Consider the following 23010-nt stretch of genomic DNA (forward strand, 5'->3'; position numbering starts at 1 on the left):
AGAGGAAAAAAAAGTCAAAACTAAATAAAACTAAACTATAATGAAAAATCCACAACTACTATAACCTTGGTCTACATAGACTGTAAATGCTATGCTTGGGTCTGAATTCTTCATTAATTCAACTCCACGGGTCCATCTTCAACAATATTTCTGAGTGATGACACCAGAAAGGTCGTTTTGAGCGCTGGCCCTTTAAATGCAAATGAGCCACTTCGCACCCTGCCCCCTCCAGGTTGTTGGCTGAGCTGCTCTGTCGCATTCAACCACTTGTGTTCGTTAATACAACCAACAACTGAACATTTCAAAGTTTGGACCTATTTTCAGGTGTTACTACAACCGCTGCTGCTGACAAACAATTATTGCGTACACTTTAAAATTCATCGGAAGTCTTGACCTTATATGTGCAAATGTGGTGACATAACTAGTTATAGATATCACAAATTAAGAAGGAATTAAAACGGGTTGTAGGAATCCACTCGATTTTTTCCAGAAGGAATATAAAGATAGTTTTGCAGCACCTAGAGGGTTCAAATTCAACCTTTCTAAACTATTAGGGTCCAAATACACAAGTAAATGCACCAAAGACTAATAAAAATGGGTTTAGCAAAATATGACCCCTTTAAATTCAAAGTAAACACCTTTATTAATTCCCTAAAAAGAAAAAAGAGCTGTATATTTAGTTATAAGTCATACTTACCTGCTCATGATGTAGAGCTGAGGAACCAGTACAAGTGCCATAAACATCGCATTCACTATCTGACTGCAAATGCAACAAGAATTAAGCATTTTTTTGCACAAAATCAAGACATAAATGTGAATGATGTCAAACCAACAGCCACGAGAGCACTTACAATTTTAACCTCTGAGTCCTTGGTATCCATCTGCTCGTGTGATACGCCAAGAAGACTAACATGTAGAGAAACATGGATGTCACAGGTTGAGGCAGACTCGCACTGTAACACCACTACCTGCTGTGTCCAAACGTGTGCCGGAGGAGGGATTATATTTCACACAGCTCATGCACAAAGAGTTCAGCTTTATTCCGTTTCCCTCTGTAGCTCATAAATTAGAACAGAATCAGGGATGTAATGTGTTCACAGTGTGATTCAAGGATGATGCTTCCTACAGAGAGGCTTTTGTTTTGACAGGAACAGGAAAGTTTCCTCATTTTATGGGTGAAAAGTCCTGTTCCGCCCTCCGCTGTTTCTGACTGAAATAGATGCAGCAGCCAACAACATCTCTCCCAGTTAAATCTGTTCATTTCTGACATTCATTAGTCTTGACCAGTCAAATAAGTATCCAGGATGTCTGTCGACTACAATGGGACCTGGGACTTTGTCAGCAGTGTCAATTTTGAGGGTTACATGGTTGCACTTGGTAGGTGTTAGTAATTCTTTTAATATATTTGCTTACATTTTATTTGCTGAAATCTGAGTTATATGCTTAAAAAAAAAAAAAAAAAAAAAAAGCTACCCAATAAACTTTGTGTGAGCTGCTGAAATGTTTGTCAAGAATTTACTTAATTATCATTTTCTTTCTGTTAATTTGTTTTTTAGTCGTATGCAGAAAGTGGTAGAAAATAAAATATGGAACTGACTGAAGTTCATGTGAATTGACAGTGGTGAAACTTTCACAAAACCTTTTTTTTTCCACATGCAGGCATTGATTTTGCAACACGCAAGATTGCCTCTTTGTTGAAGACTCAAAAAGTGATTAAGCAAGATGGAGACAGTTTCACAATTAAAACAGTCTCTACTTTCAAAAACTATGAGTGCTCTTTCAAAATTGGAGAGGAGTTCATGGAGAAAGGACTGGACGGCCGGACATTTCAGGTGAAAACTTTAATATGCTGGAATGTTTTAGTTAGAGGGCTACATATTGTTCAGGTGTGTTCCAAACTACTTGCATTGTATACGCAGCAAGATAATGATGGCCAGAATACAAAACCTCCTACCTGCAAAAAATCACTTTTTTCAGGAAACAAAAAAAAAAAGTTTAGTTTTATTATAGTTTGGTCTTTGTTAAAGATATCCAAGCATATTCTACAGTTCTCAGACTCTCTTTCTATATTATGTGTTAACAATACATACAAGGTATTTATGCCTCCCAAAGTGCAGTCCATTTAATGTGAAAACTCAAAATCTAAAAATTCGCAGATAGGAGGTTTTGTTTTTTGGCCATCGATAAGTGTTCTGGTGTTTAAAGGTAAAGACAAGCACATATTTTAGTAGTAATTTGCTTCTTTTGTTCTGAATCAGACTGTGGTGAATTGGGAAAACGATAAACTGGTGTGTGTTCAGAGAGGAGGAAAGAAAAACAGAGGGTGGACTCATTGGATTCAAGGAGATGAGCTTCATTTGGTAAGTTTTTTTCTTTTCAGTTTAGTCTAATTTGTGGAAAACTCCTGGTTTGCTTAGTTTTTCATGAAGGAGCTTCATTTATTTAAACTTTTGCTGTAGAAAAGTCAGTTAATTTTTTTTTTTTTTTTCTTCCAGGAGCTCTCATGTGAGGATCAAGTCTGCAAGCAAATTTATAAAAGGACTGGGTGATTTTCTGTGGGGTTAATTTGTTCATACCTGTCAAAAAAAAAGCAAAAATTTACAAAAAATATTAAACATGTATTAGTAGTTGTAGTACTCCTCCGGACCACCAGAGGGCGGTGTACAACTGACACTGACCAAGGAAATAAACTCATGAGTTGTTGGTTTGATGCTACATTTGTGCCGCGAGTTTTCTTTTACGAACATCTTCATACAAACAAGAAATTAGACACATAAACAGTAAGCTGCTGTTTTCTTTGTCGTGTTTGCATATTGTGAGGATTTAACTGAGTTGTGTAAATTCAGCTGGTTGGAGAAACGTTTACTCACAACAAAATGTCTCTGGATAAAGACGAAACCCAGCAGGTAAGACACTAGTTTAGCTTGGTTTTTGTTTTGTTTTTTTTGGCTAATTTTACACAACCTTTTTTCCCTTTTTTTTTTTTTTTTTTTTTAAATCTGAAATGAGAATAAATTAAACCAAGATGCCATTCATTTAGTTGCGTTTAACATTGTAGGCATGTTTAAGTGGTGGGCTGTCACTTGTCCTTTATTAAACTCAGTCTTTTTGCTCGTTTTGGTCTGTTTGTGTTGCTAGCTAAAGCTGAGCTCATGTTTGGTTTTCAGAGGTTGAAGGCAGCTGTGCATTACACTGTGGGCAGACTGTGTCAGAAGATCGGAGAAGACAATCACAGGGAGTTCAGTCGACATGTCATAGCAGCCATAGCAGAGACAACTTTCAGGCAGTGTGGTGGGTTTCAACACAGACCTGTGAAGGGTTTCCACGACTGTGGAAAAACCTGGAGGAATCATAACATGTGCAGAGGGGTGCCATGAAAAAATATCACTTTGGACCCCAATACTTAGATGCTGCTAATCATGCAAACCCTATAAATATAATACTGTACAGGGATGACAACCCCCCCCCCCCCTACATTTATGTACAAATATGAATAGAATGTAGTTTTACTTTATGGATGGAAGTATATTTACTGGCATCAGCTTTATCTTGAAATAAAGAAAGGGGAGGGGGCCAAAGCTGAATGGATTTTATACCTTTTTTTTTTTTTTTTTTTCGCCAAAAAAACAAAAAACTGTTGCAAATAAGTAAACTGTTGTGCCTTGGGAAGCAGAGTTTCTTTTATGGTGTGATAAGTTAATAATTTTGTAATTATGATTATTATTTTTTTTTTTTTTTTACTAATATTCTAATTTCTAGGGCTCCCCTCAGTCATTGGCCCTTAGAATTGTCATCAGTCCTCCTGTTATGGCGGCCATAAAGGTGTTTACGTCTCAGTTTCCTTTCCTGGGAAATTAAGTAAAATTGTGAACAAAAAATTTGGTCACAAGTTATATTTAGGGATGCAAACTTCATAGAATTACACAAAAATAGACTGAAAAGCCATCTTCTAAAACTACTTTTAAAGGTTTTCCTCCCATTGAAGACTAACACTGGATCCCAATATAGGCAAGGTGGCAGTTTTGTCACTTTTCCATCCTTGATAAGTTTTACCTTTCTACAGTTTGTAATGAAATTCACAAAACAAGAGCAAAGAGCTGTCGGATATAGACAAAGACACTGAAGAACAATATTAAAAATGAAAGTTTACCTCAGATTTGTGGAGGTTTTTAGGTACTGTAATAACTTGTTCTTAAAACAAGTTCTTAGTTTGACCCTGAAACTCAGGATCTTAGATCTAACAAATACTCAGACATAAGATAGATGCCTAAATGTGTATATTGCACAAAGCTGTTAAGTTCTCGACTATCTTAGGTAGTACTAGTTAAGACAATTTAAACAGCTCAAACTACTTTTGATTTAATTTCATGGAGTCTTTGACCAATTTTAAGACATTTCATTCATTAAAATTTAAAGTATGTAATGCACACAAAAAAAATACAAAAACCAAGGCACTCATAATTTTAAAATGCCTTTATTAAAAAATGGCATGTCTTAATGGACCTCACTGAGCTCCAATGCATTTCAGCCTACTGGCCTTCATCAGGAGGACAAAGTATATAATGCCATTTAATGTAACAGGGTTTAGGAATTGGCACATTCAGGCCCAAGACAGTTATTTTTAACTAAATAATCAAGTCTTTTTGTTGCTTCATATTCCCAGCAGTTAGTGCACTTTCTAAAAATGTTCTCATTTATTCTCCATTACGCCATAAAAAGATAAATGCATATTATCTGCCATACTGTGATTTATTTATTTTCTGGCTTTGCTTAAATATTACCGTAAATGTTTTAGTTTGGTTGGGGTCACTAATTTTCCATGTTTAACATGAACTATAAGTTTATTTTTATTGAACTAACTACAGAGAACCTTAATGAAACCAGCATTATTACCTTAAAGCAGGATTACTCTGATGCCATAAACTATCTTGCCCTAATAATTAAGTTCAGAGTTTTACATGTTGATCCATACATACAAATCTACACAATACTAAATAACCACAGATATATCATAATTACAAGTTAATCAAATAGAAGTGAAGCCCTGAAAGGTGTTTTCTATATCATGGTAAGGCTTGCTGACATTATATCCTAATAGTACCAACTCTGTTATTGCACAAGTGGATTATACTACTTTAAATACTTTATGCACAGTAAGTATACTTAGTACAGAAGTTGCATCTAAAAAGGCACAAATTCAGCCAACCATTTAGTAACTGCTGGTGCATTGAGACACCCTGCAAAAACATGTTCATCTCAGAGGTTGAGGAGTTCAAGACCAAAACCATTAAAACAGTATCAGTGTAATCTGAACCCACTCATGCCTCAGTTCTTTAGCGTCACTGTTTGACTAAATAAAGCAATATAATATTCACCCCAAAAATACATTATCACAGAACAATCAAAGAAATGTATCACTATTGTCTTTTATTATGTCTCTGTAAACCAAGAATTGCATTGTAAAGTAGCATTGCTTTGTAGAATAAGTCATACCAAGTAGAACATGAAATTGAAGAAATAAGTCTTGTGTTATGGTAAATCATGCTTTATTTTAATTCTTGTACATAAAATCATCCTAATTGGAACCAAAATCATTCCAGTCAAACATCATGACATAAATGACATATTTAACATCCATGAACGGGACACCATCAGTCCAAAACCCTGAGATATTTTCACTTGTCAAATGAGGAAGAACGCACCACCAGGGTCCTGGAATCTAATGTTTTGTTTTGTTTTTCCTTTACCTGAGCTTTTGAAAGTTTTATTCAAATAAACTGAGACAAGACTTTTTATACGTGGCCACATCTCATCATCCACATCGTACACATCCTGTCCCATTTCCCTAGTACTCAAGCTTATTGTGTTTGCCTGTTTTCAGTATTACTTTTCCTTCCAGATCACATAAAAACCCCTCTATCTTCTATCCACCCTTTGTCTTCTGTTTACTTACTGAATCAATGTTTATATTCTTTAAAACTTTTCTACAAATGGATTATTCAGTTTAAGTACCTTTTGAGTTTCAAACACAAACCTAAAAAGTTACTTGAAGATAAGTCTTAGTGCTAATCTGTAAAATAAGACAGAAATAGTATTTACTGGGTTGCTGGACTCAGTTCATGATTCTTTAAGATAGTCATTTAATCTATCAAAATAAAGTGACATGAAACCAATTTCACATCAGATGACTATTGGTGAGTTTTAAGTTGCCTTTATCATTTTTCAGATATATTTGCCAAAGACTTGGAGGCTTTTGCAAGGTAACCTTATGCTTTCATTCAGTATGTGTATGTATAATTTTTTAAAGTTAACCTTTGTATAACTACCCTTAAGCTCATCATATACAGACGTGCCTGATTGACAATCTCATGTTTATTTCAGGCATGCAAAAAGAAGCACTGTGTCTACAGATGATGTAAAACTTGTAGCTCGTCGCAGTACTGCACTGGTGAGTTGTGTTTATGATCACTTTATAAAATGATTCACCAAGATTTGGTGATAAATACCACTATTAGTAACTTCAGAACCACCATGTCAAACACATTTGCAACAGCTGTCAGTCAACGCAAACATCAAATGTAATGTTCCATTTCCTTTTATTTATTTCAGTCCATCTACATACAAAATAAAAGTGAAGAACTGAACCAGGAGCAGAGGGATTTGAAAAAGAAGAGCACTGGGAAGAGGAAGAGTAGAGACACTGAGGAGGAGAGCAGAGAATAAAAACACAGGCAGGCCTGCAGTGTCTCACCTAATGCCCAACATTGAGATAGACAAAGGCTTCTACACAACAATGAATCAAATGTCTAAGTGCCACAGTGATTCTGCTGCATTAATAATGCAGAGACCTTAGTTCCAGTTACTGTATGCGGGGACACATAGCATAAGCTACAGTAAAGTAGATTTGTATATACTGCAAATTTCAGCACAAAATACCTGCCTTTGGATCTAAAAATGTAAATGCTGAATTACAGTACAGTTGGTAAAGATTTGGTGAAAAGAAAATAAAGTAGATTTGATAACACTAGTTCAGGGGCACTGACTCTGAAGTAGATTTTAACTGTAAGAAGGGAGTGAGAAATTACCTACTGTATGACCTGTCAAAATCTACAGATATTTAAAAATATGGGAACACCTAGCATACATGGTCAGGCAATACCTAGGGTGTATAAAGCATCTTAAAACCTCAGTCAACAATCCAAGACTCAGCAATATGCCATCAGTTGTTGTAATAGCCAAATAAAGGACAAAACTGTTGGAAGAGATGATGCCATATTGCCAAGTTCATCAAGATTGAAATCAAAACAAACACCTGCACAAGGACTTACACCTGGTGTCAATCAAAAGGGATCATTTACTCCGACAAGCTATCAAAAGCAGCAAAAAGACAGGTACTACCCCATGTCATGTCTGAGAAGGCCACACACTGTAAGTGTTGGAACTTCCATCTTCGTCCTTCAGAACAGACTTCAGTCAGGGTTCAAACGGAGACCTCGACCAGCAGAGCCCAAGGTCCCTAGATATGTGAATCGAATTAGATTGTTTTTTTATTTGACAAACTGACTCAAGTAATATCAACTAAGCATCTATTCAAATGAGCTTTATTAGAGAACTCCCTTCATTTGACAGGTTTTGAAACACCTCAAACACCAAGAGCTACTGGGAACCATTGGACACACCACTCCACGTTCTCACACCATCATTCGCGTCCCCCAGTGTCTTCAGCAGGTGTCATCCACATCAATACACACTTACAGATCAGATCATTAACATGAAAGCACACACCATACAGCATTCAAATCAGATAATATAAGCAATACAAATATTCATCACAACATTCCACTACATTTTGATATTTCTGCACTTGTTCGACATACTTAAAGAGTAAGGAAAAACTTGCAAAGATAAAAAAAAAAAAAAATCTTGAAGTACTACTTAAAGAATGTCCATGTTAGGGGAGGTGCTCGTAGCATCTGCAGCTTCCACTCACACACTCAAAAAGCAGTCAAATTGGGCTCTTTCACTGCACAACCAGTCCGTTTCACGCGTCTCTCCGTTCGCTCACTCATCGCTTCACTCTTCGCCACAAGCCATCCTCAATCGCACTCATCAGTTCTTAAAATGTCAGTTGCGCAGTTCTTTCCATTTAAAAGTGGATAAAAGTGAAAACACCCACCGTCTCTTAGAACATGCGGAGTGAAGCCGTTCTTTGATGGCATAGCATTTACAGGTGGGAAGAGGGAGAATGATACCGATTTCACCCCAAGAATGCTGCCAAAGAGGAGCTTCCTCACAGGAAAATGGAAGAGAGGTGAACTGCAGAAGAGATTTCAATGAAGGCTTTTCCACAGAACTTGACTGCAAATAAAGTTGCACTTAAAACATTTAGGTTTCAACCAGATTCTTCTCAATGCAAGATTGCCTTTAAGGAGATGAAAATCCGGATAATGGTGAACCACAAACATTCATGCATCTTCAAAATGATTATATCACATTTCACAATACATGCATTAGAGAATCCAGTTGAAATGGATACAAACAAACGAATGAGACATCAAAAATAGCACTTTAGTCGGACATCCTGGTAAACAATTCACTTCAACACTTTCTAAATTAAATCTTAGCATTTTTTTCCAAATGTACAAAACATCTTCCACAAAATGTTAAGTATTCAGATACGCATTAACACCAGAAATAAACTTTGAAAAGACTCATCTTTCTCACAATACTTACCATACAAACACTTAACTTACATACCCCACCCAGATGACTTTGACTCCATACTAGACCCAAACCCTGAGCTAAACCCACTACCACTGGTTGTTGAGTTTGACCCTGTTCCCCAGCCGAGGCTGGCTGAGCTGGTGCCATAGTTGCTGTTTCCTGTACTGAAGGACTGACTCTGGTCCCTACTAGAGCTTGTTCCACTGGAGGTGCTGCCTGAAGTAGATGTCTGCTGCTGGCTAGCCAGCATGCCCATCATCCCCCAACTACTCTGTAGAGCAGCCTGAGCAGCAGCCATCATAGCAGGGTTCAGACTGAAGGAACCAAAATTAGCCAGGCTACTGTTGGTACTGCTCCCTAACCCACTACGGCTGCTTCCAAATGCTTGAGCACCAAAACCATTCCCAAACCGTGCTGTACGGTCAAACTGCCTATTGCCATGTTTGGGCTCAGCATTTGAAATGTGAACGCTGACGCCTTTGATAATTAGGTCCTCGCCACACAGAGACTGGGCAACCTGTGGAGGAAAATCAGACAACGCTGGTCAGATAAACATTTCATACACAAACAAAAAGCTGCTGTCGACACATCACATACTATACCTGATCATCTGCAAATGTGACAAACGCAAAAGCTCGGAATGGTTTGGGGATGAAGACATCTGTAACTTCTCCATACTGCATAAAGAACTGTCGTAGATCATCAGTTGTCATATCTTCTGTGCAACGGCCTACAAACACTTTTCGGCTCCTCAATGGCTCATCTGGACCTTGCTGTAAAGTATAAATTTTAAAAAAGAGCAGATTAAAAACAGCTCACAACATTGTTAACACAGTTTCAGTCCCATAATCTGTGGGGATGTACATGGACATTACCATATTCACCTTCGAGTTAGGGAGCTTGCAGTCGCACCATCTCCCATCAATCATGTGTCGTTGTGAGATCACCTTTTCTTGTGCCTCATACTCTGTGAACCTCACAAAGCCAAATCCCTTTGAGTTTCCAGTCTTGGCATCTCGTTTTACCTGCGTGATACCAAGCAATCATTAAATGTCACTGCATTCAACCCATATCCAACATGAAAAGTGTACTACAAGGTTTCAGTGTTTACCTGAACCATGATTACTTCTCCAAATGTGCTGAAGTAGTCCTTAAGGTCCTGCTCAGTTGTTTTCCATGGGAGACCCAACACAATCAGGTCAGATGTTTTCATATCCCCTCTCTTCATTTTCACAGCAGAGGAGGCATCTATTTCATCCATCTTCCTTTTGTTATCTAAGGATTGAACAGTCACAGAGTCTTGTCTATTAAAAAAAAGTACAGACCAAGAACAGAGACAATACAGCTGCTGCATAATCCTCTACATATAGGTTGTTAATGATTTTAACATTACTGAATTTGAGTCTTGCAGTTCTAACAGTTGTCCACAGTGGAATGGGTATACCAAGGAATCATAAGAAAAGGATTTCATTTCAAGTCTTGCTTGGAAATATTTTTGGAAACTGATTTGACAATTTAATTCAATACATTTATGACTAACACTGCTGTAAGTGGAAAGTTGTTTATCTGGATGGACTAAATGACAGACATTCAAATCATGTCACATTAGAATTTCCCCTCTGAAGAATCAAAGGCATCAGTGTCTGCAAAACACCAGCCTTGTTTTTCTTCTTTCGGGTTAAGTTGGTCCGTTTGTGGGCGTGGCCAAACAGAACCTCACGTCAACCTACTATTTCCAGTAAATCATGAATTATAAATAACGGCATTTCTGACCCTCTGAGAGAACAAAGTGGTTAGAGGTGCACAAAAAGCGGCCAGGCTCACCTTTTGGATAGTTCACCACATACACGACATTCCCCCATCCGTTCTCTGGCGCATGCAGGACCCCCTCCACCAGCCGCACTCCTCTCATGCACTGGGACACTGGACTCCTGAACCGCAGGCCGCACGCCCCTGGAAACTGCGCCGCCACGGTTGACAGCAACACAGTGCCATCATCCTCGGAGGGGATCTCCATGGGTTCCTCATTTTCCTCCTCTGCCACGCGAATGTACACTTCGGCCATCTTCACACCAAATACAGTCTCTTTCCCGAATCAAAACAATGCTAAAGTTAGCAGTTAGCTCGCTTGCTGTCCACAAGTACAGCTAACTTTAGCTTATGCTGCTAACGGGACTGAATGAGTCGGGCTAATTGGTATGTACAAAATGAGGCAAGCACGTCTTAAATCGTGACAAGTAAAAAAAACGTTACAGTGGGCTTCACTTCAAAATTGAACTCAAATGGTTTAATTGAGATTACGCTTCAGAGCATGCATCGGCCTTACTGTTCCTTTGTTCGTTGGAACGGAGATCTGTGTCGTCAACACCGGACGACGACAGTAAAAATGTGGCGCTTAATGAAAACTGCGTACGATCCCCCGATGACTTATCCAACAAAACGACTCTACGTAAAAAGTTCATACACCGATTAAAGAAATTATACGACTTCAACAAAGTAACTGTCTTGTCCTAAATGCAAAGTAATAAATACAGGTCGCAGAATACTTTTTCCACGAGGCGAAAACTGATCCCACCGTGTCAGGCCTACCAAAATGGCATTATCTAAGCGAAGAAGGAAATACGTCATAAGTTTGGACGGTTCCATTTCACAGCGGGTAAGCGCACTGCGTTTGTGACTTATTAAAGCAGTAATTATATCATTAGCAAAAATTTAAATCATTTATCAGTGTTAATTTTGTTTAAAATTTTGTCTGTGTTATTAAAAAATTACATATATTAAGGAACTACGTAATTTATAGTTCATATTATTTAGTTTCACCCCTATAAGGCGCCAAACGCAGCAGCTTCCGTTACTACGCTGGCGGCTTGGAAGAGACGGGAAGATGGCGGTTGATATGAGTTGTACAAGTCTTTCAATGATAACTAAAGCTGTTCGAGTACACGCGGCTTTCTGTGTTACTAGGACTTTGGAGTGCTGGTTGTTAAATTTCATGTTTGAACTTGCGCTGCCTTTTCTGTTGAACCGTTTATGTATCAAGTTTGTACCCGTTATGTTATTTTATATACGAGTCACAGCGGCAAACCGAAGGTGACAGGAATATAAACACAAGTCAAAGAATCCTGTAACGTCAAATAAAACAACAGCGGACGTATTTAAGGAATCCTCACAGGACAGAGTAACACTCCCCTTATTACCATCTCAGACATAGGATTAATTTTATCAATCCTATGTGAGGTTTTGAGGAAAATTCAGAATTTATCTTAAGTGGCTGTCAAATACCATTGGATTTTTTTTTCCATGTCTGAATAAACTTGTCAGAAAACCCTATTCATAAAGGAGTATACATAGTTAAAACACTGCAATTCTACATAGCATTTCTGTTGCAATTAAAAGATGTTTTATGATCTTATTTGACAATTATAACCTTATAATTGCAGCTTATGACTGGATGTTAATTCAGATGTTTGAATAAATTCTAGGCCTTGTGAAAATATATACATTCTGAATAGTGTACAAAACCTACAACTGTTAAAAAATGTGGCCTATATGTACTCTTGTAAAAATCAAAGTTCAATTCTCAACAGTTTGCCACCTTGAAAATGGATTTTTAAAATAAGTATTAAATGGTCATTCTGAAAAAGGTGATTAAATGTCTAGATTAATTGTCAAAGTTTAACTCCTAAAATACCCCATGAAGGTTTTGATTCGACTCAAGAGCAAAAGAGATCTCAAACAGCTTTTTATTACATTTTTCAATCAATAACAGTACAATTTAGTACAGTATCTATCTTGCATCCAGCTCACCGTGGAACACCAACAGACTGAAATGAAATACAAAAAGTGAAAAGGTACATAAGGGTGCAGAGCTCTATAATATTAATGGAAAGAGAAAAGGGAATCCATCTCAGTTGAATTGCATTTTCACTTGTGGCCACACACGAATACATCACATTTATTGTACATCATCGCAGAAAAAAGAAAAGTGAAAATATGTCACAACTTTAACAAAAGTGCTTCTGTATACAGTGAAATGTTGTCATTCAGATGCTCTGATTTTCAATTTAAGACCAAGAAAAAAAAAAAAAAAATGTACAAAAGTTTTAGTATGGACAGTATGTGAGGACGTTTTTGTTCCATTGAGTGTGAAGATTTAAAGGAGAGAAAGGACTTGTCAAGGATAAAATTCTCACAATGATTGTTATAATTATTACAAAATTGGCATCAATAGAACTGGTAAGCATAATTTACACTAAGTATGCAGTCAATATTAAGTCTTTCTCCATTCTTGCTCACTCTGGTGCATAGCGTTACCAGTATTAGTATATGATGTATGCAGAGTTTGAGCCAAAAAAAAATTGGCTTTTATTAAGTTCAATCAATAGGTTACTCTCCTTTTCAGAAAAAAAACTAGGATTTTTGCACCATTGAAAGCAAGTCTACAGCATGCACATCTAAATTAACTCATGGCAGACAAAATTAAATGTCTTAACTTAAAACATCAGACCATTATTTTCAGACATTGATTTGTACATTTCATTCACAGAGTTGCAACTGCAGTCCCAAGCAAAAGGAAGTGTCTATTTAGTCAGGTGAGGTGTTTCACTCAAAGTGGATACTAAACACAATCCCCCATCCATATAATAAAATCCAGCCATGCCCCAATTATCTCAGCACCTACCTCGTTGCCCCACCCCTCTCCCACCCCTAAGTCAAAGGCATGTACAAGAATTAAGGGGGTTAACTGGATAAGTTACTCGTAATAACTCCTTTTGTACTGGAATGAGCATTCATAACTTATAGCATGTGCTTGGTTAGTTAACATAGTATTAGTTGAGAGGCAAAGCTTCTTCATGTGCAAAAGGCTGTGATGAAACAAAAACAGCTAGTATATAAATACATCATGGACATTTTGAAAGCTGCTCGTGTAATATGATCCAAGCTTTTACTTCTGCGTGTTTTCTCTCATCTGTGTTATATGATTTAACTGAATTAGAAAGACAAGCTGTAATTCAAACATATCTAAAACCACTAAAGAAATATGACAAAACGAAAGCCATCGAGAATAACAAACCATCAGAATAGAATTCTTAAAAAAAAGTTAAATAATTTGTACAATTACACTCCAACATTTGCTTTCAAGACGCACACATTTGCATGGGATGATAGTGTTGTTTTTCTCTTTCAAGGTAACATAAAATGGTCCGAGAAGGAATGCACAAGTTTCTGATTTGATACCACAGGAGATCCTTTCTTAACTAGGTGATAAACAATTGTGCTCTTCTTTGTGTAGGAAAGGCATTGGTTTCCCTTCGTTTTTGTGGTGTCCAAGTCAGTTTAAACAGTGTTGAAGAAGATGCTGTGAACATTCTGAAGTTGTAATGGTCTTCCAGTCAACTTTGGAGTTAAAAGAACATCTAAGGAACAGAAGACATTAAAGTCAAAATCTGACAAACCTGACTGAATGGAAAATGAGTTATCCCTCTGGCAAGTGTACTTTTTTAAAAAGGGGAAAGTTGAATCAAACAGAAATTAATGACTCCGATAAGAATGGTGGAAAAATGGACCAAGGCTCAGATTTTGGCCTTTTTGGGATCTTGCCACATCTATTGCACCTGATGTTTCAAACATGAAATGTGATGAGGTACGTTACATCTAATGGCAGGGTTTTTCCTACAGAGGGAATAAAGATGTGGCCACCTCCATCAAATCACAGACCTCTGGTGGTACTTCATGGAACACACTATTTTTCAACAAGTACTGCACTCATTTGTGTGCATAATAGATCTACAAAATGCTGCTTGTTAAAAAAAATCTTTAGTCAGATCAAAGTTCAGTACATGTGACCTGGATAGTACCACCTCTGCCTTAGTTTGAACCAGGAAAAAAACCTGTCTATAGGTCATTGTTAAAAGTATAAAACTGAGGTGTTTCTTTCCAGAATTCTCACGCCAGGCGAACAAAAGCTGTCTGAATTTAAAAAAGGGACCCTTATCTGAGTAAAGTTTGGTAAGCCTTTTTCAGCCTGATAACAGTATTACCTCCAAGTGGATGAAAATGTCAACATGAGATGCATTAATTGGGTACAACAATAGGTTTGTTTGTCTAGTTAAGAGGCATCGTACATGTGCAGACCAGCATTTTATTTCATAAGCATAAAAACACTTTCTTAAACCTGCAAGGAAGCAGAAATAGCTTTGACAACATCCAAGATTAAAAAAAAAAAAAAACAAAGTAAAAGTTAAAGAAAAGAGAACCTTCAGGCTTCAATTCCAGATCTTCAGAAAACTGTCCCAGGATCCTGTTGCGACTGCCATGCCATCATCAGTAACTCCCAGGCAGCTAACACGGTTGTCATGCCCAGCCAACACACCTGGAGAAGGCAAAAACCACACCTTAATAACTTAAACGCAGTGATAGATCATATTTCAAAATTATTTTAATATGACTGAAATACAGTGACTATTAAAACTTAGTGTTACTGACCAGCGCGGTCAGCTTTTAGTGTGTCCCACACGTTACAGTTGAAGTCGTCATATCCAGCCAGAAGAAGACGGCCACTCTTGGAGAAAGCAACAGAAGTGATGCCACATATGATGTTGTCGTGAGAGTAGATCATTAATTCCTGATCAGCACGCAGATCGAACAGCCTGCAGGTGGCATCATCAGAGCCCGTGGCAAAGGCGTTGCCATTAGGGAAGAACTGAAATTTAGAGATGACACACCATCAATGTACAAGGGCAATACATAGCACAGGCCAGTACAACATACATGTAAAATGACTAATGCAGGGGCTTTATTCAGACAACTTACACAGATGGCATTGATGTCAGACTCATGACCAGTAAATGTCTGTCTGCACATGCCCTCTCGCACATCCCAGAGTTTAGCAGAAGCATCACAAGCACCAGAGACGAATAACCGGGAGTCGGGGGCCAATGACAGGCTCATAACATCACCTGTGTGTCCAGCAAATGTGGTTGTCTGCTGGCCAGTCTCGATGTCCCAAAGTGCACTTAAAACACAGAGAAAAAAGGTTAAGGAAATAGTTGCTATTTCAAACTTCAACTACATTTCAATATTTAAACTTTCATTTGAGAGGTGATTCTTATAATAGTCCAGTAAAACAATCACATGTAGTTAATTTTCATACTTACCAAGTGGTATCTCCAGAGCTTGTAACAATCTGGTTGTCATCAAGAAAGCGACAACAGGACAGGTATCCTGAGGTTGAAGAACACATGGAAAAGTTATTAGCATTAATAGATGAAACTGCATTTGACTAGACCTCCTCATGGTTTATTCACACACATGCATCACTGTAGACTTCCATTAAAAATAGGCTTTATTTTTGTATGCTCTTTATTTTCTTGAATTTAAATTTTCCATCATTATTTTAATTCGATGCTTTACATTTTATTTAAAAGATGAGGAGAAAAAAAAACAAAACAGTAATTATTCACCTGTATGTCCAGCGAGCTCACGGCTCACACGTACATTCCCCTCGCGAGTTTTCAGGTTGTAAATGGAGCAGATGTTGTCTAAGCCACCGCAGGCCACGTAATTTCCTGAAGGTGCATATGCACAAGTCATGACCCAGGAGGATCGAAGTGGAATGGCATGAACCTATAACAAAGAAGACCCACAAACACAGATCCATTCAATTACATGAAAAAGCAAAGTTTTGTCCAGAAATTAATTTAAAAAATGTTTTAAGTAGACATAGGTAATTTTACTTCTTAAGTCTATAAAAACAAATATACTAATAAAAATCTAGGTGGTTTTTCTATTCTGGTTGTATATTAAAAACAACAAGCAGAATTAATCCTGTAGCCACTTTACAAATGTAAAGAAATTCAAAATTAATTGTTACTTTGAAACCCACTTCACTGTTGAACCTACTAAAAACACCTTCGACTCAAGTAACAACAAATGAGACCAGAGCTCTGAATGTACTGTTTAGACATTAGACAGCATCCTGTACAATTATGCCTGTATCATTTTCATTTTGATGGAAACGTGATAGTACATATCGATCAGTAAGCGGCTACTTAGTACCACTCACAGAGGGCATAATGTAGCAACTTAATTTAATGAGAGCTGAAACCACCAGTGTTTCTATTTGAGTCCCTATATGCATTAAAGTATCCCATATACAATTCTGACCTCAATCTAGCCTACAATCATTTCAGCAGATTTAGAGATACATTGAATGAATGACCCTTTAATCTTCTAATTCCTAGTCAATTTTCTTGCCACCTGTATGGTGTTTAATATAAACGTTTGTTTGTGTCACCAAAAAAAGCACTTGGACATAAAATAAGAGCTAGTCACAACCTTTGATTTCTCTTCCTATGTGCTAGTCAGGGCCAAATTAGTCATTAGGCACACATACTGCACACCACTTCCACCCATCCTCCTAACAGCACACCAAACATTTCAGCCCTACGGCAGAGGCCACAAATGCTTCTCTCAGCTGATGTGCAACCATTTTAAATATGTTCCAAATGGATGCAGTGTAGGCAGAGTTAACAGCTCCCTTACCAACTCTAGTATAACTGACAGAATATGTGCCTCAAATGTGGTGCAACTCAAACAAAACCAAAAGGTTGATCAAAGACACACAGTGGCATTGTCCCATATCACTAATTTATGCTGAATTTATCTGCAAGGGCTTAAAAATGCGGCAGTTTACTGGATTGCACCTATGTGGAAATGCCAACATCTGCAATTCCAAACTGCGACTGTTGTTACTCAAAAGTACACGGTGCAGATTACCATTTTGAGAATTAATAAACAGCTTCCAGTTGCTGAGAACAAGGAGTCAGTATGAATGAGTCAACTTGACACTCTGTACTTTACAACTACAACAAATGCTTCAGAAAAAGGAAATTCTGACATTTTACTAAATCCAAATGAGGGGCAATACCAATGTTAGATGCTGAAGTGGGCAGAGTTAAAAGACAGTCACCTTATTATTAACAGTTCGATCGATTATCATCTGTCCTTAAGGCACAACGTGTGACCGCTGTGGTCGGTTCTAATGTGTAATACAACATTTTAGCACTGATAACATCTCAAAAGGCTCCAAATGCAGCATTGGTTAAACTAATAATACACAATGTCACATAAAAACATCATCATAACTTACCTTATTTGTGGTATAGCTGTCCCAAATAATTAGTTTGCCATCTTGAGAGGCACTGACCAACAGCCTACAAAACCAAATACAGCAACATTATTAATACTACTAATACTGTAACAAAATTTGGTGTCATCTAGAAACCTAAGCCAAAAATTGACAGAAAGTAATTATAGAAAAATGCTGGCCAGCTCATCTACATTTTACACTTGGTTAATTATTGAACATATGGAATAATGTGTGTACAGTAGCTTGAAAAACAACAAAAACACTCATCAGTTGTGGCATTTAGCGTACCTGGAATCTGTTCCCCAGTGCATGGCATAGATTTTAGCCAAATGACCCCGCAGCGTTCGTCTTGTACGCATTTGGATTCGGCCAACAGGGTCAATATTAGCTGTGATCTGTAAAACATTTAGGCCCTCAGGTTAATTTCTGATCAAATAATTTTTTTTCAGCAAGAGAAAAATCATCATGTTAATTGTTACCTGTGATAATGTGGCATCTGCGCATGCTTTCCTTGCATCCTGAAAAAATAAAAAAAATTACAATAAATAAATAAATCAAGTTGAATACTTAAGGCTGGAATTCTCTCTGTCACACTTATAGACATTTGTGGTAATAAATGAAGGTATGGCAATAAACCCAGCTTTGTTACTCACTCTGATCTGATTTTTGAGCTGCTCTGCCTCTTGGCGTAACTGGTCCAGTTCACTCATTTTAGTCAGCTTTTTCAATTACCTTACTCCAGCTACCGTGGCACTTGTTGATCTAAAGACAGAGAGAAAAAGGAAATGATAGTAATTATTCATAAATATCACTCTACTTTAAATTTCAAGGTCATATTGTCAACTGCAATCAAAGTGGGTTTGTCCACACCTGAAATACAACCCCAACCCCACAACCCCCAAACCAATCCCGTTCAGGTAAAGGGTGTTTTCAGCCAGCTCAGTATCAGTGTTAAACAACTACAATGATCTACCTGCAATTAATGGTTTCATCTCTTCTACCTCAATGTCACCAACATAATCCTGACATACAATTCAGACTGCCAGACAAATCCTGTTGAGGCACGACTTTCTAGTGATCCGAAAAGCAGTCATTATCCTGTTGACCTCAATCCCTGTGATACTCAGAATTTTAGCCAACTGATCAATAAGCCACTTATATTAATACAGAGCCTCGAGGTATACCCAAAGTTAATTTAATAATAATTTTTAAATGGAGGTCATGATCGCATTGCATTTCATAAAACTAATGGTGACCAAACATCATCTGCTGTCTCAAATTCATCAAAGCACACTCATTAATTATTTACGTCCAAGACAGTTATTTTAGAGAAGAAAAAGACAAATAGTCCAGCAAAAAGCAACTGTACTGTATAAGAAATAGGCTGAAATAACACACTTCAGTGCTCTATGGTACTGACATCTAGATAAATATATATAGAAAATAAAATATACAGAAACATGAAAGTATGTTAGAAAATGTGATGCAAAATAAACAACTTATCAACATCAAACAGGATTTGGTGCAAATAAGGGTTAGAATTAGATAACTACTGAATTTATAGCTATTCAAAGTACTTTGTTAGTACAATATTTAAGAGGGTATTTAGTGGCAAAAAACTAAAAGCCTCCAAAAATGCTACGAAAAATAATACAATCACATTCTGTAAATACAGAATTAAATGCATTATTGGCCCCTTGCATCTTCCACTGACAAACAATATAACAGATCTTTTCATAATGCATTAAACAGCTCAGAATGTATTGATGAAAACTACAAACCATTAATTCAATGAGAATGGCAAAACACAGTCTAGTCTTGACTAACTGTGCCTTTCCAGTTACCTTACCTGTATTTCTGTCAATAGGCCTATGTGTCTGGAGGTTTCAGGACAACACTGAAAATCTTCTCTAGCCAACTACGTTCTCCTTTAGGTCCTCTGATTGGTTGACCTTTATAAACACAGGTTATCCTCTTACACTCAATCTTATAAAAGTGTCATGGAATGTGATTATTATGCAGTATCATCAAGTCACAACCAAATGCCATTCTCAGCTCAAAACCCATAATGTTTATTGTTGACATTTTAAAAAATATTAACTTTTATCAATAAATTTTTAAAAAAATGAGTTTAATCCTTTGCCATGAATTATATTTTATAAAACCAAGTGTACTTATAGCAACAATCATTTGCTATGTAAAAGTAATGAATACATTGTCGAATAGGGCTCTAAAGTCTTACAGTTGCAGCTATGATAGTTGGAAATATTAATGAACATTTGTGTGCAAGATGTTAAAGCAGAGAGGCAGTTCAGTTCATTTCTTCAACAAATAACAAATACAAGTGTATTTTGATAACAAACCCTAAAATTGCAGGGCAAGATAAAAATAAGAAAAAAAAAAACCTCAAGAGGCCGATGTCAAAATCAACATCTCAGTTTCCAATTTTCCACACAGATTTATTTATTATTGACCTCTGCGGATGCTGCTTACAGTTACGGAGTTCCTCTGCCTCATCACTTCTCCTTTCCAAGCGCCTGATCAGGGTCAGCTGACTGCATGATAAACAATGAGCTGTGGCAAACAGCCTGGAGTAGCAGCTCACTGGCTGTTCTCAGGTCCCTTAAGGGGAGTCTGTGCCTGCTACTCTCTGAAGTCAAAGGTGTCGCCTACAATTAACGCTGAAGTCTGAAATTAAATCTCTATGCAGTAAGTACAGTGAGCCTACATCTGTTCTCAGAGGACAAGCCAGCTGATCTGTGCTACTAAATGATGATAATGCAATGTTTCACAGGTCTAAAGCTGGATCATAGAAAGGGTCATAACCAGCAATATCACTGTACAACTCTATAATCCTGAAAGCTAAAATCCTCAGTCAATGGCTCTCTAATCCGAACCATGTCCACTAACATAAACAGCTGGCACACCCATCCCAGGCATTAGAAATATATTTCCCCAATCATAAAAGGATGAATTTAATCTTAATTCTTTTACACAAACACGCTTAAAGTAAGTACCTCGATTTCCACACTGCGGTTGTTATTACAAGCTTAATCCAGTCGTTTTAGTTGCCCAGTATGACCAGACAGTTTACACCAAGTGCCATTCTTGATTTAAGAAAATCTGATAAATTATATTCTCAGTGTGAAACTCTGAAAGATAGCATTAACATATTTGACAAAGACATTTTCCAAGCACAGGAATTCCCCATACAGTACATGTGTTGTACTGACAGTTGACTTAGTCACTGTGTGCAGTACTGTGATTTGCCTACTACTGTTGGATTGGTTTGCATTGTATTTGAATAGCTGCCGGAAAGCCGTTTTACTCAAATTAGTTTAGGTCTGACAAGAGACTCTGCACGTACCTGTCCATTAGTATTTAAGTACGTGCATTCGCATTTCTAAACAAACGCATAAACTGTATAATGATAATACGACTCGCACTGATGGAAATCTGAGAAGATGCAGCTAACGCCATCTTGCAGACTGCCGTCCGCTAGTTAGCTTGCTAGCAGGCTTGACAGGGTAGGCCTGCAGGCAGGGCAGAGCTAGTTATCAAGATGACAGTACACTCAGTCACTTTGTTAGAAACCACTGCACTAAGGATTTTAAAAACAATCTGGTAGAAAACTTTAATCAATCTGATGCAAGACTTGCTGAATTTCTTAACAGATTGACTTAACAACTGGTAGCATCTAATGCATAACAGCGTTAACCACAGCCACTTAGAGGTAGACTCAGCTGCTCTTCCGCAATTACATGGAGTGCTATGTAGCTAGCTTTTAAGCCAAGCGGGTAAACCTAGAAACTCGCTCCAATCTTGGCCCTGTAGAAATCCACTTATCTACATATAGACAATCTCGTTAAACTCAACAGTGCCCGGTTGATTCGATTAGGACAAACCGGTAAAGGTGTATTAATTCGGTTCTGTGATACTATAGCAGACTTGAGCCTTTAAAAACTGCAAGGTCGGGCGGCGGTGGCCTGTGTTGACTCCACTGATCAACATATGCAGTAGCAGAATGAATGTGGGTTATTCTTTATTGTCACACAGCAGATGACCATCGACCATCCCCTGCCACAGACCTGTCACTTTACTAACTTTAGCTAAAAGCGATGCACCGGCCCGGCCGTTTCAATGCAGAGGCAGTGACATGCTAACTTATAAGTAAGGCTTTTTAAATAGGGTGGTAACACACTTACTCTCTACATTACACTAAATCTTAAATATATTGTGTGCAATCGTGAAGTTAGCCTTTATTGATACTGGCTGCTATGCTTCTACGAATAAGCAATGCAGTTAATTTGTTTACGGGACGTTTATTGTTTCAGCCCAACCCAGTGTGTCATCATCAACTGCCAGCAACATATTAAACATTTACAGGCAAATGCACACCAATACCAACTGGGAAGCATACAAACAGGTTTTACCATTACTAACTACTATATCCAACACATTTAGACTATTAACTACCCAGTGCTTTAAGTGCTGGACTTTAGGCCGAGGAGCAGCTCCGTGGGCCATCACTAACACCAAGCCTCACAGTCGAACATTTACGTTACTTCATCGGCAGTGAGAGGCTTTCGCTAACATTACCAATAGTTACAGAGTAATCTGACTCAACACATAAGCCAGTTAGGTACAGATAAGTTCATAGCAATGTGCTTATCGGCTCCAAACACCGACCGTCTGTACCCACAGCTGCAGACACTCTTGTGACTACTAGTATTTGGTAGTATTTAAATAGCCAACTTAACGTTAGCTGAGCGCAGCTAACTAAATGGCTAGGAAGCTAGCTTTCGCTACCCCACCCCCGGGCTGTTCAATTCCGCCACAATTCATCTGCTAATGGTATTAACCGGTGCTGCAAAATATATGAAAGGCGCATGATTTCCGCTGTATTTCATCTTACCTGATTTAATTTGCGTCTGTTTTTGCGTTTTGGCATTGACTGGAAAACAAGGCGGCGTAAATCTCCGATCCACGCATCAACGAACACCACAACGCTAGCTTTCTAACTAGCTAGCCCGCTAGCGTCAGTTTTCCGAGGAGCAGCCCTTCCCGAACGCAGGCTACGGCGAGGGAGCTTGACAACCCCAGTCAACCAAGTGGAGAGGGGCGGGGGGAAATCA

General features: G+C 37.9%; 4 protein-coding genes across 7 annotated transcripts; 2 read left to right on the forward strand and 2 right to left on the reverse strand.

The window, feature by feature from the left end:
- The first annotated feature begins 813 nt into the window (after positions 1–813).
- On the forward strand, positions 814–2599 carry rbp7b (retinol binding protein 7b, cellular). The gene is made up of 4 exons (XM_030135184.1): positions 814–1377; positions 1660–1832; positions 2259–2360; positions 2496–2599. Exons 1-4 carry the CDS (start codon positions 1305–1307, stop codon positions 2547–2549), a joined length of 402 nt encoding a protein of 133 aa, XP_029991044.1. The 5' UTR covers positions 814–1304; the 3' UTR covers positions 2550–2599.
- Positions 2600–2734: 135 nt separating this feature from the next.
- cenps (centromere protein S) lies at positions 2735–7920 on the forward strand. The gene is made up of 5 exons (XM_030135185.1): positions 2735–2906; positions 3168–3291; positions 6227–6260; positions 6382–6448; positions 6610–7920. The coding sequence occupies exons 1-5, from the start codon at positions 2877–2879 to the stop codon at positions 6721–6723; spliced, it is 369 nt and encodes a 122-aa protein (XP_029991045.1). The 5' UTR covers positions 2735–2876; the 3' UTR covers positions 6724–7920.
- On the reverse strand, positions 5530–11334 carry tardbpb (TAR DNA binding protein b). Of its 3 annotated transcripts, none has more exons than XM_030135181.1 (6): positions 10549–11334; positions 9836–9999; positions 9600–9749; positions 9327–9497; positions 8177–9241; positions 5530–7516 (listed from the first exon to the last, which is right to left on the reverse strand). In XM_030135181.1, exons 1-5 carry the CDS (start codon positions 10787–10789, stop codon positions 8750–8752), a joined length of 1218 nt encoding a protein of 405 aa, XP_029991041.1. In that variant the 5' UTR covers positions 10790–11334; the 3' UTR covers positions 5530–7516; positions 8177–8749. The 3 variants fall into 3 exon arrangements, with proteins under 3 accessions (XP_029991041.1, XP_029991043.1, XP_029991042.1); XM_030135183.1 differs by having other exon boundaries at positions 9609–9749; positions 10549–11333; XM_030135182.1 differs by lacking the exon at positions 5530–7516 and having other exon boundaries at positions 7586–9241.
- Positions 11335–12449: 1115 nt separating this feature from the next.
- On the reverse strand, positions 12450–22927 carry gnb1b (guanine nucleotide binding protein (G protein), beta polypeptide 1b). Of its 2 annotated transcripts, none has more exons than XM_030133658.1 (11): positions 22791–22927; positions 18529–18637; positions 18355–18393; positions 18164–18270; positions 17876–17939; positions 16188–16350; positions 15882–15948; positions 15538–15739; positions 15211–15427; positions 14982–15097; positions 12450–14141 (listed from the first exon to the last, which is right to left on the reverse strand). In XM_030133658.1, exons 2-10 carry the CDS (start codon positions 18583–18585, stop codon positions 14991–14993), a joined length of 1023 nt encoding a protein of 340 aa, XP_029989518.1. In that variant the 5' UTR covers positions 18586–18637; positions 22791–22927; the 3' UTR covers positions 12450–14141; positions 14982–14990. The 2 variants fall into 2 exon arrangements, with proteins under 2 accessions (XP_029989518.1, XP_029989517.1); XM_030133657.1 differs by lacking the exon at positions 22791–22927 and adding an exon at positions 19725–19836.
- Between the last annotated feature and the right edge of the window lie 83 nt (positions 22928–23010).

Source organism: Sphaeramia orbicularis, chromosome 5 (genome assembly GCF_902148855.1).
Source record: "Sphaeramia orbicularis chromosome 5, fSphaOr1.1, whole genome shotgun sequence".
NCBI lineage: Eukaryota > Metazoa > Chordata > Actinopteri > Kurtiformes > Apogonidae > Sphaeramia > Sphaeramia orbicularis.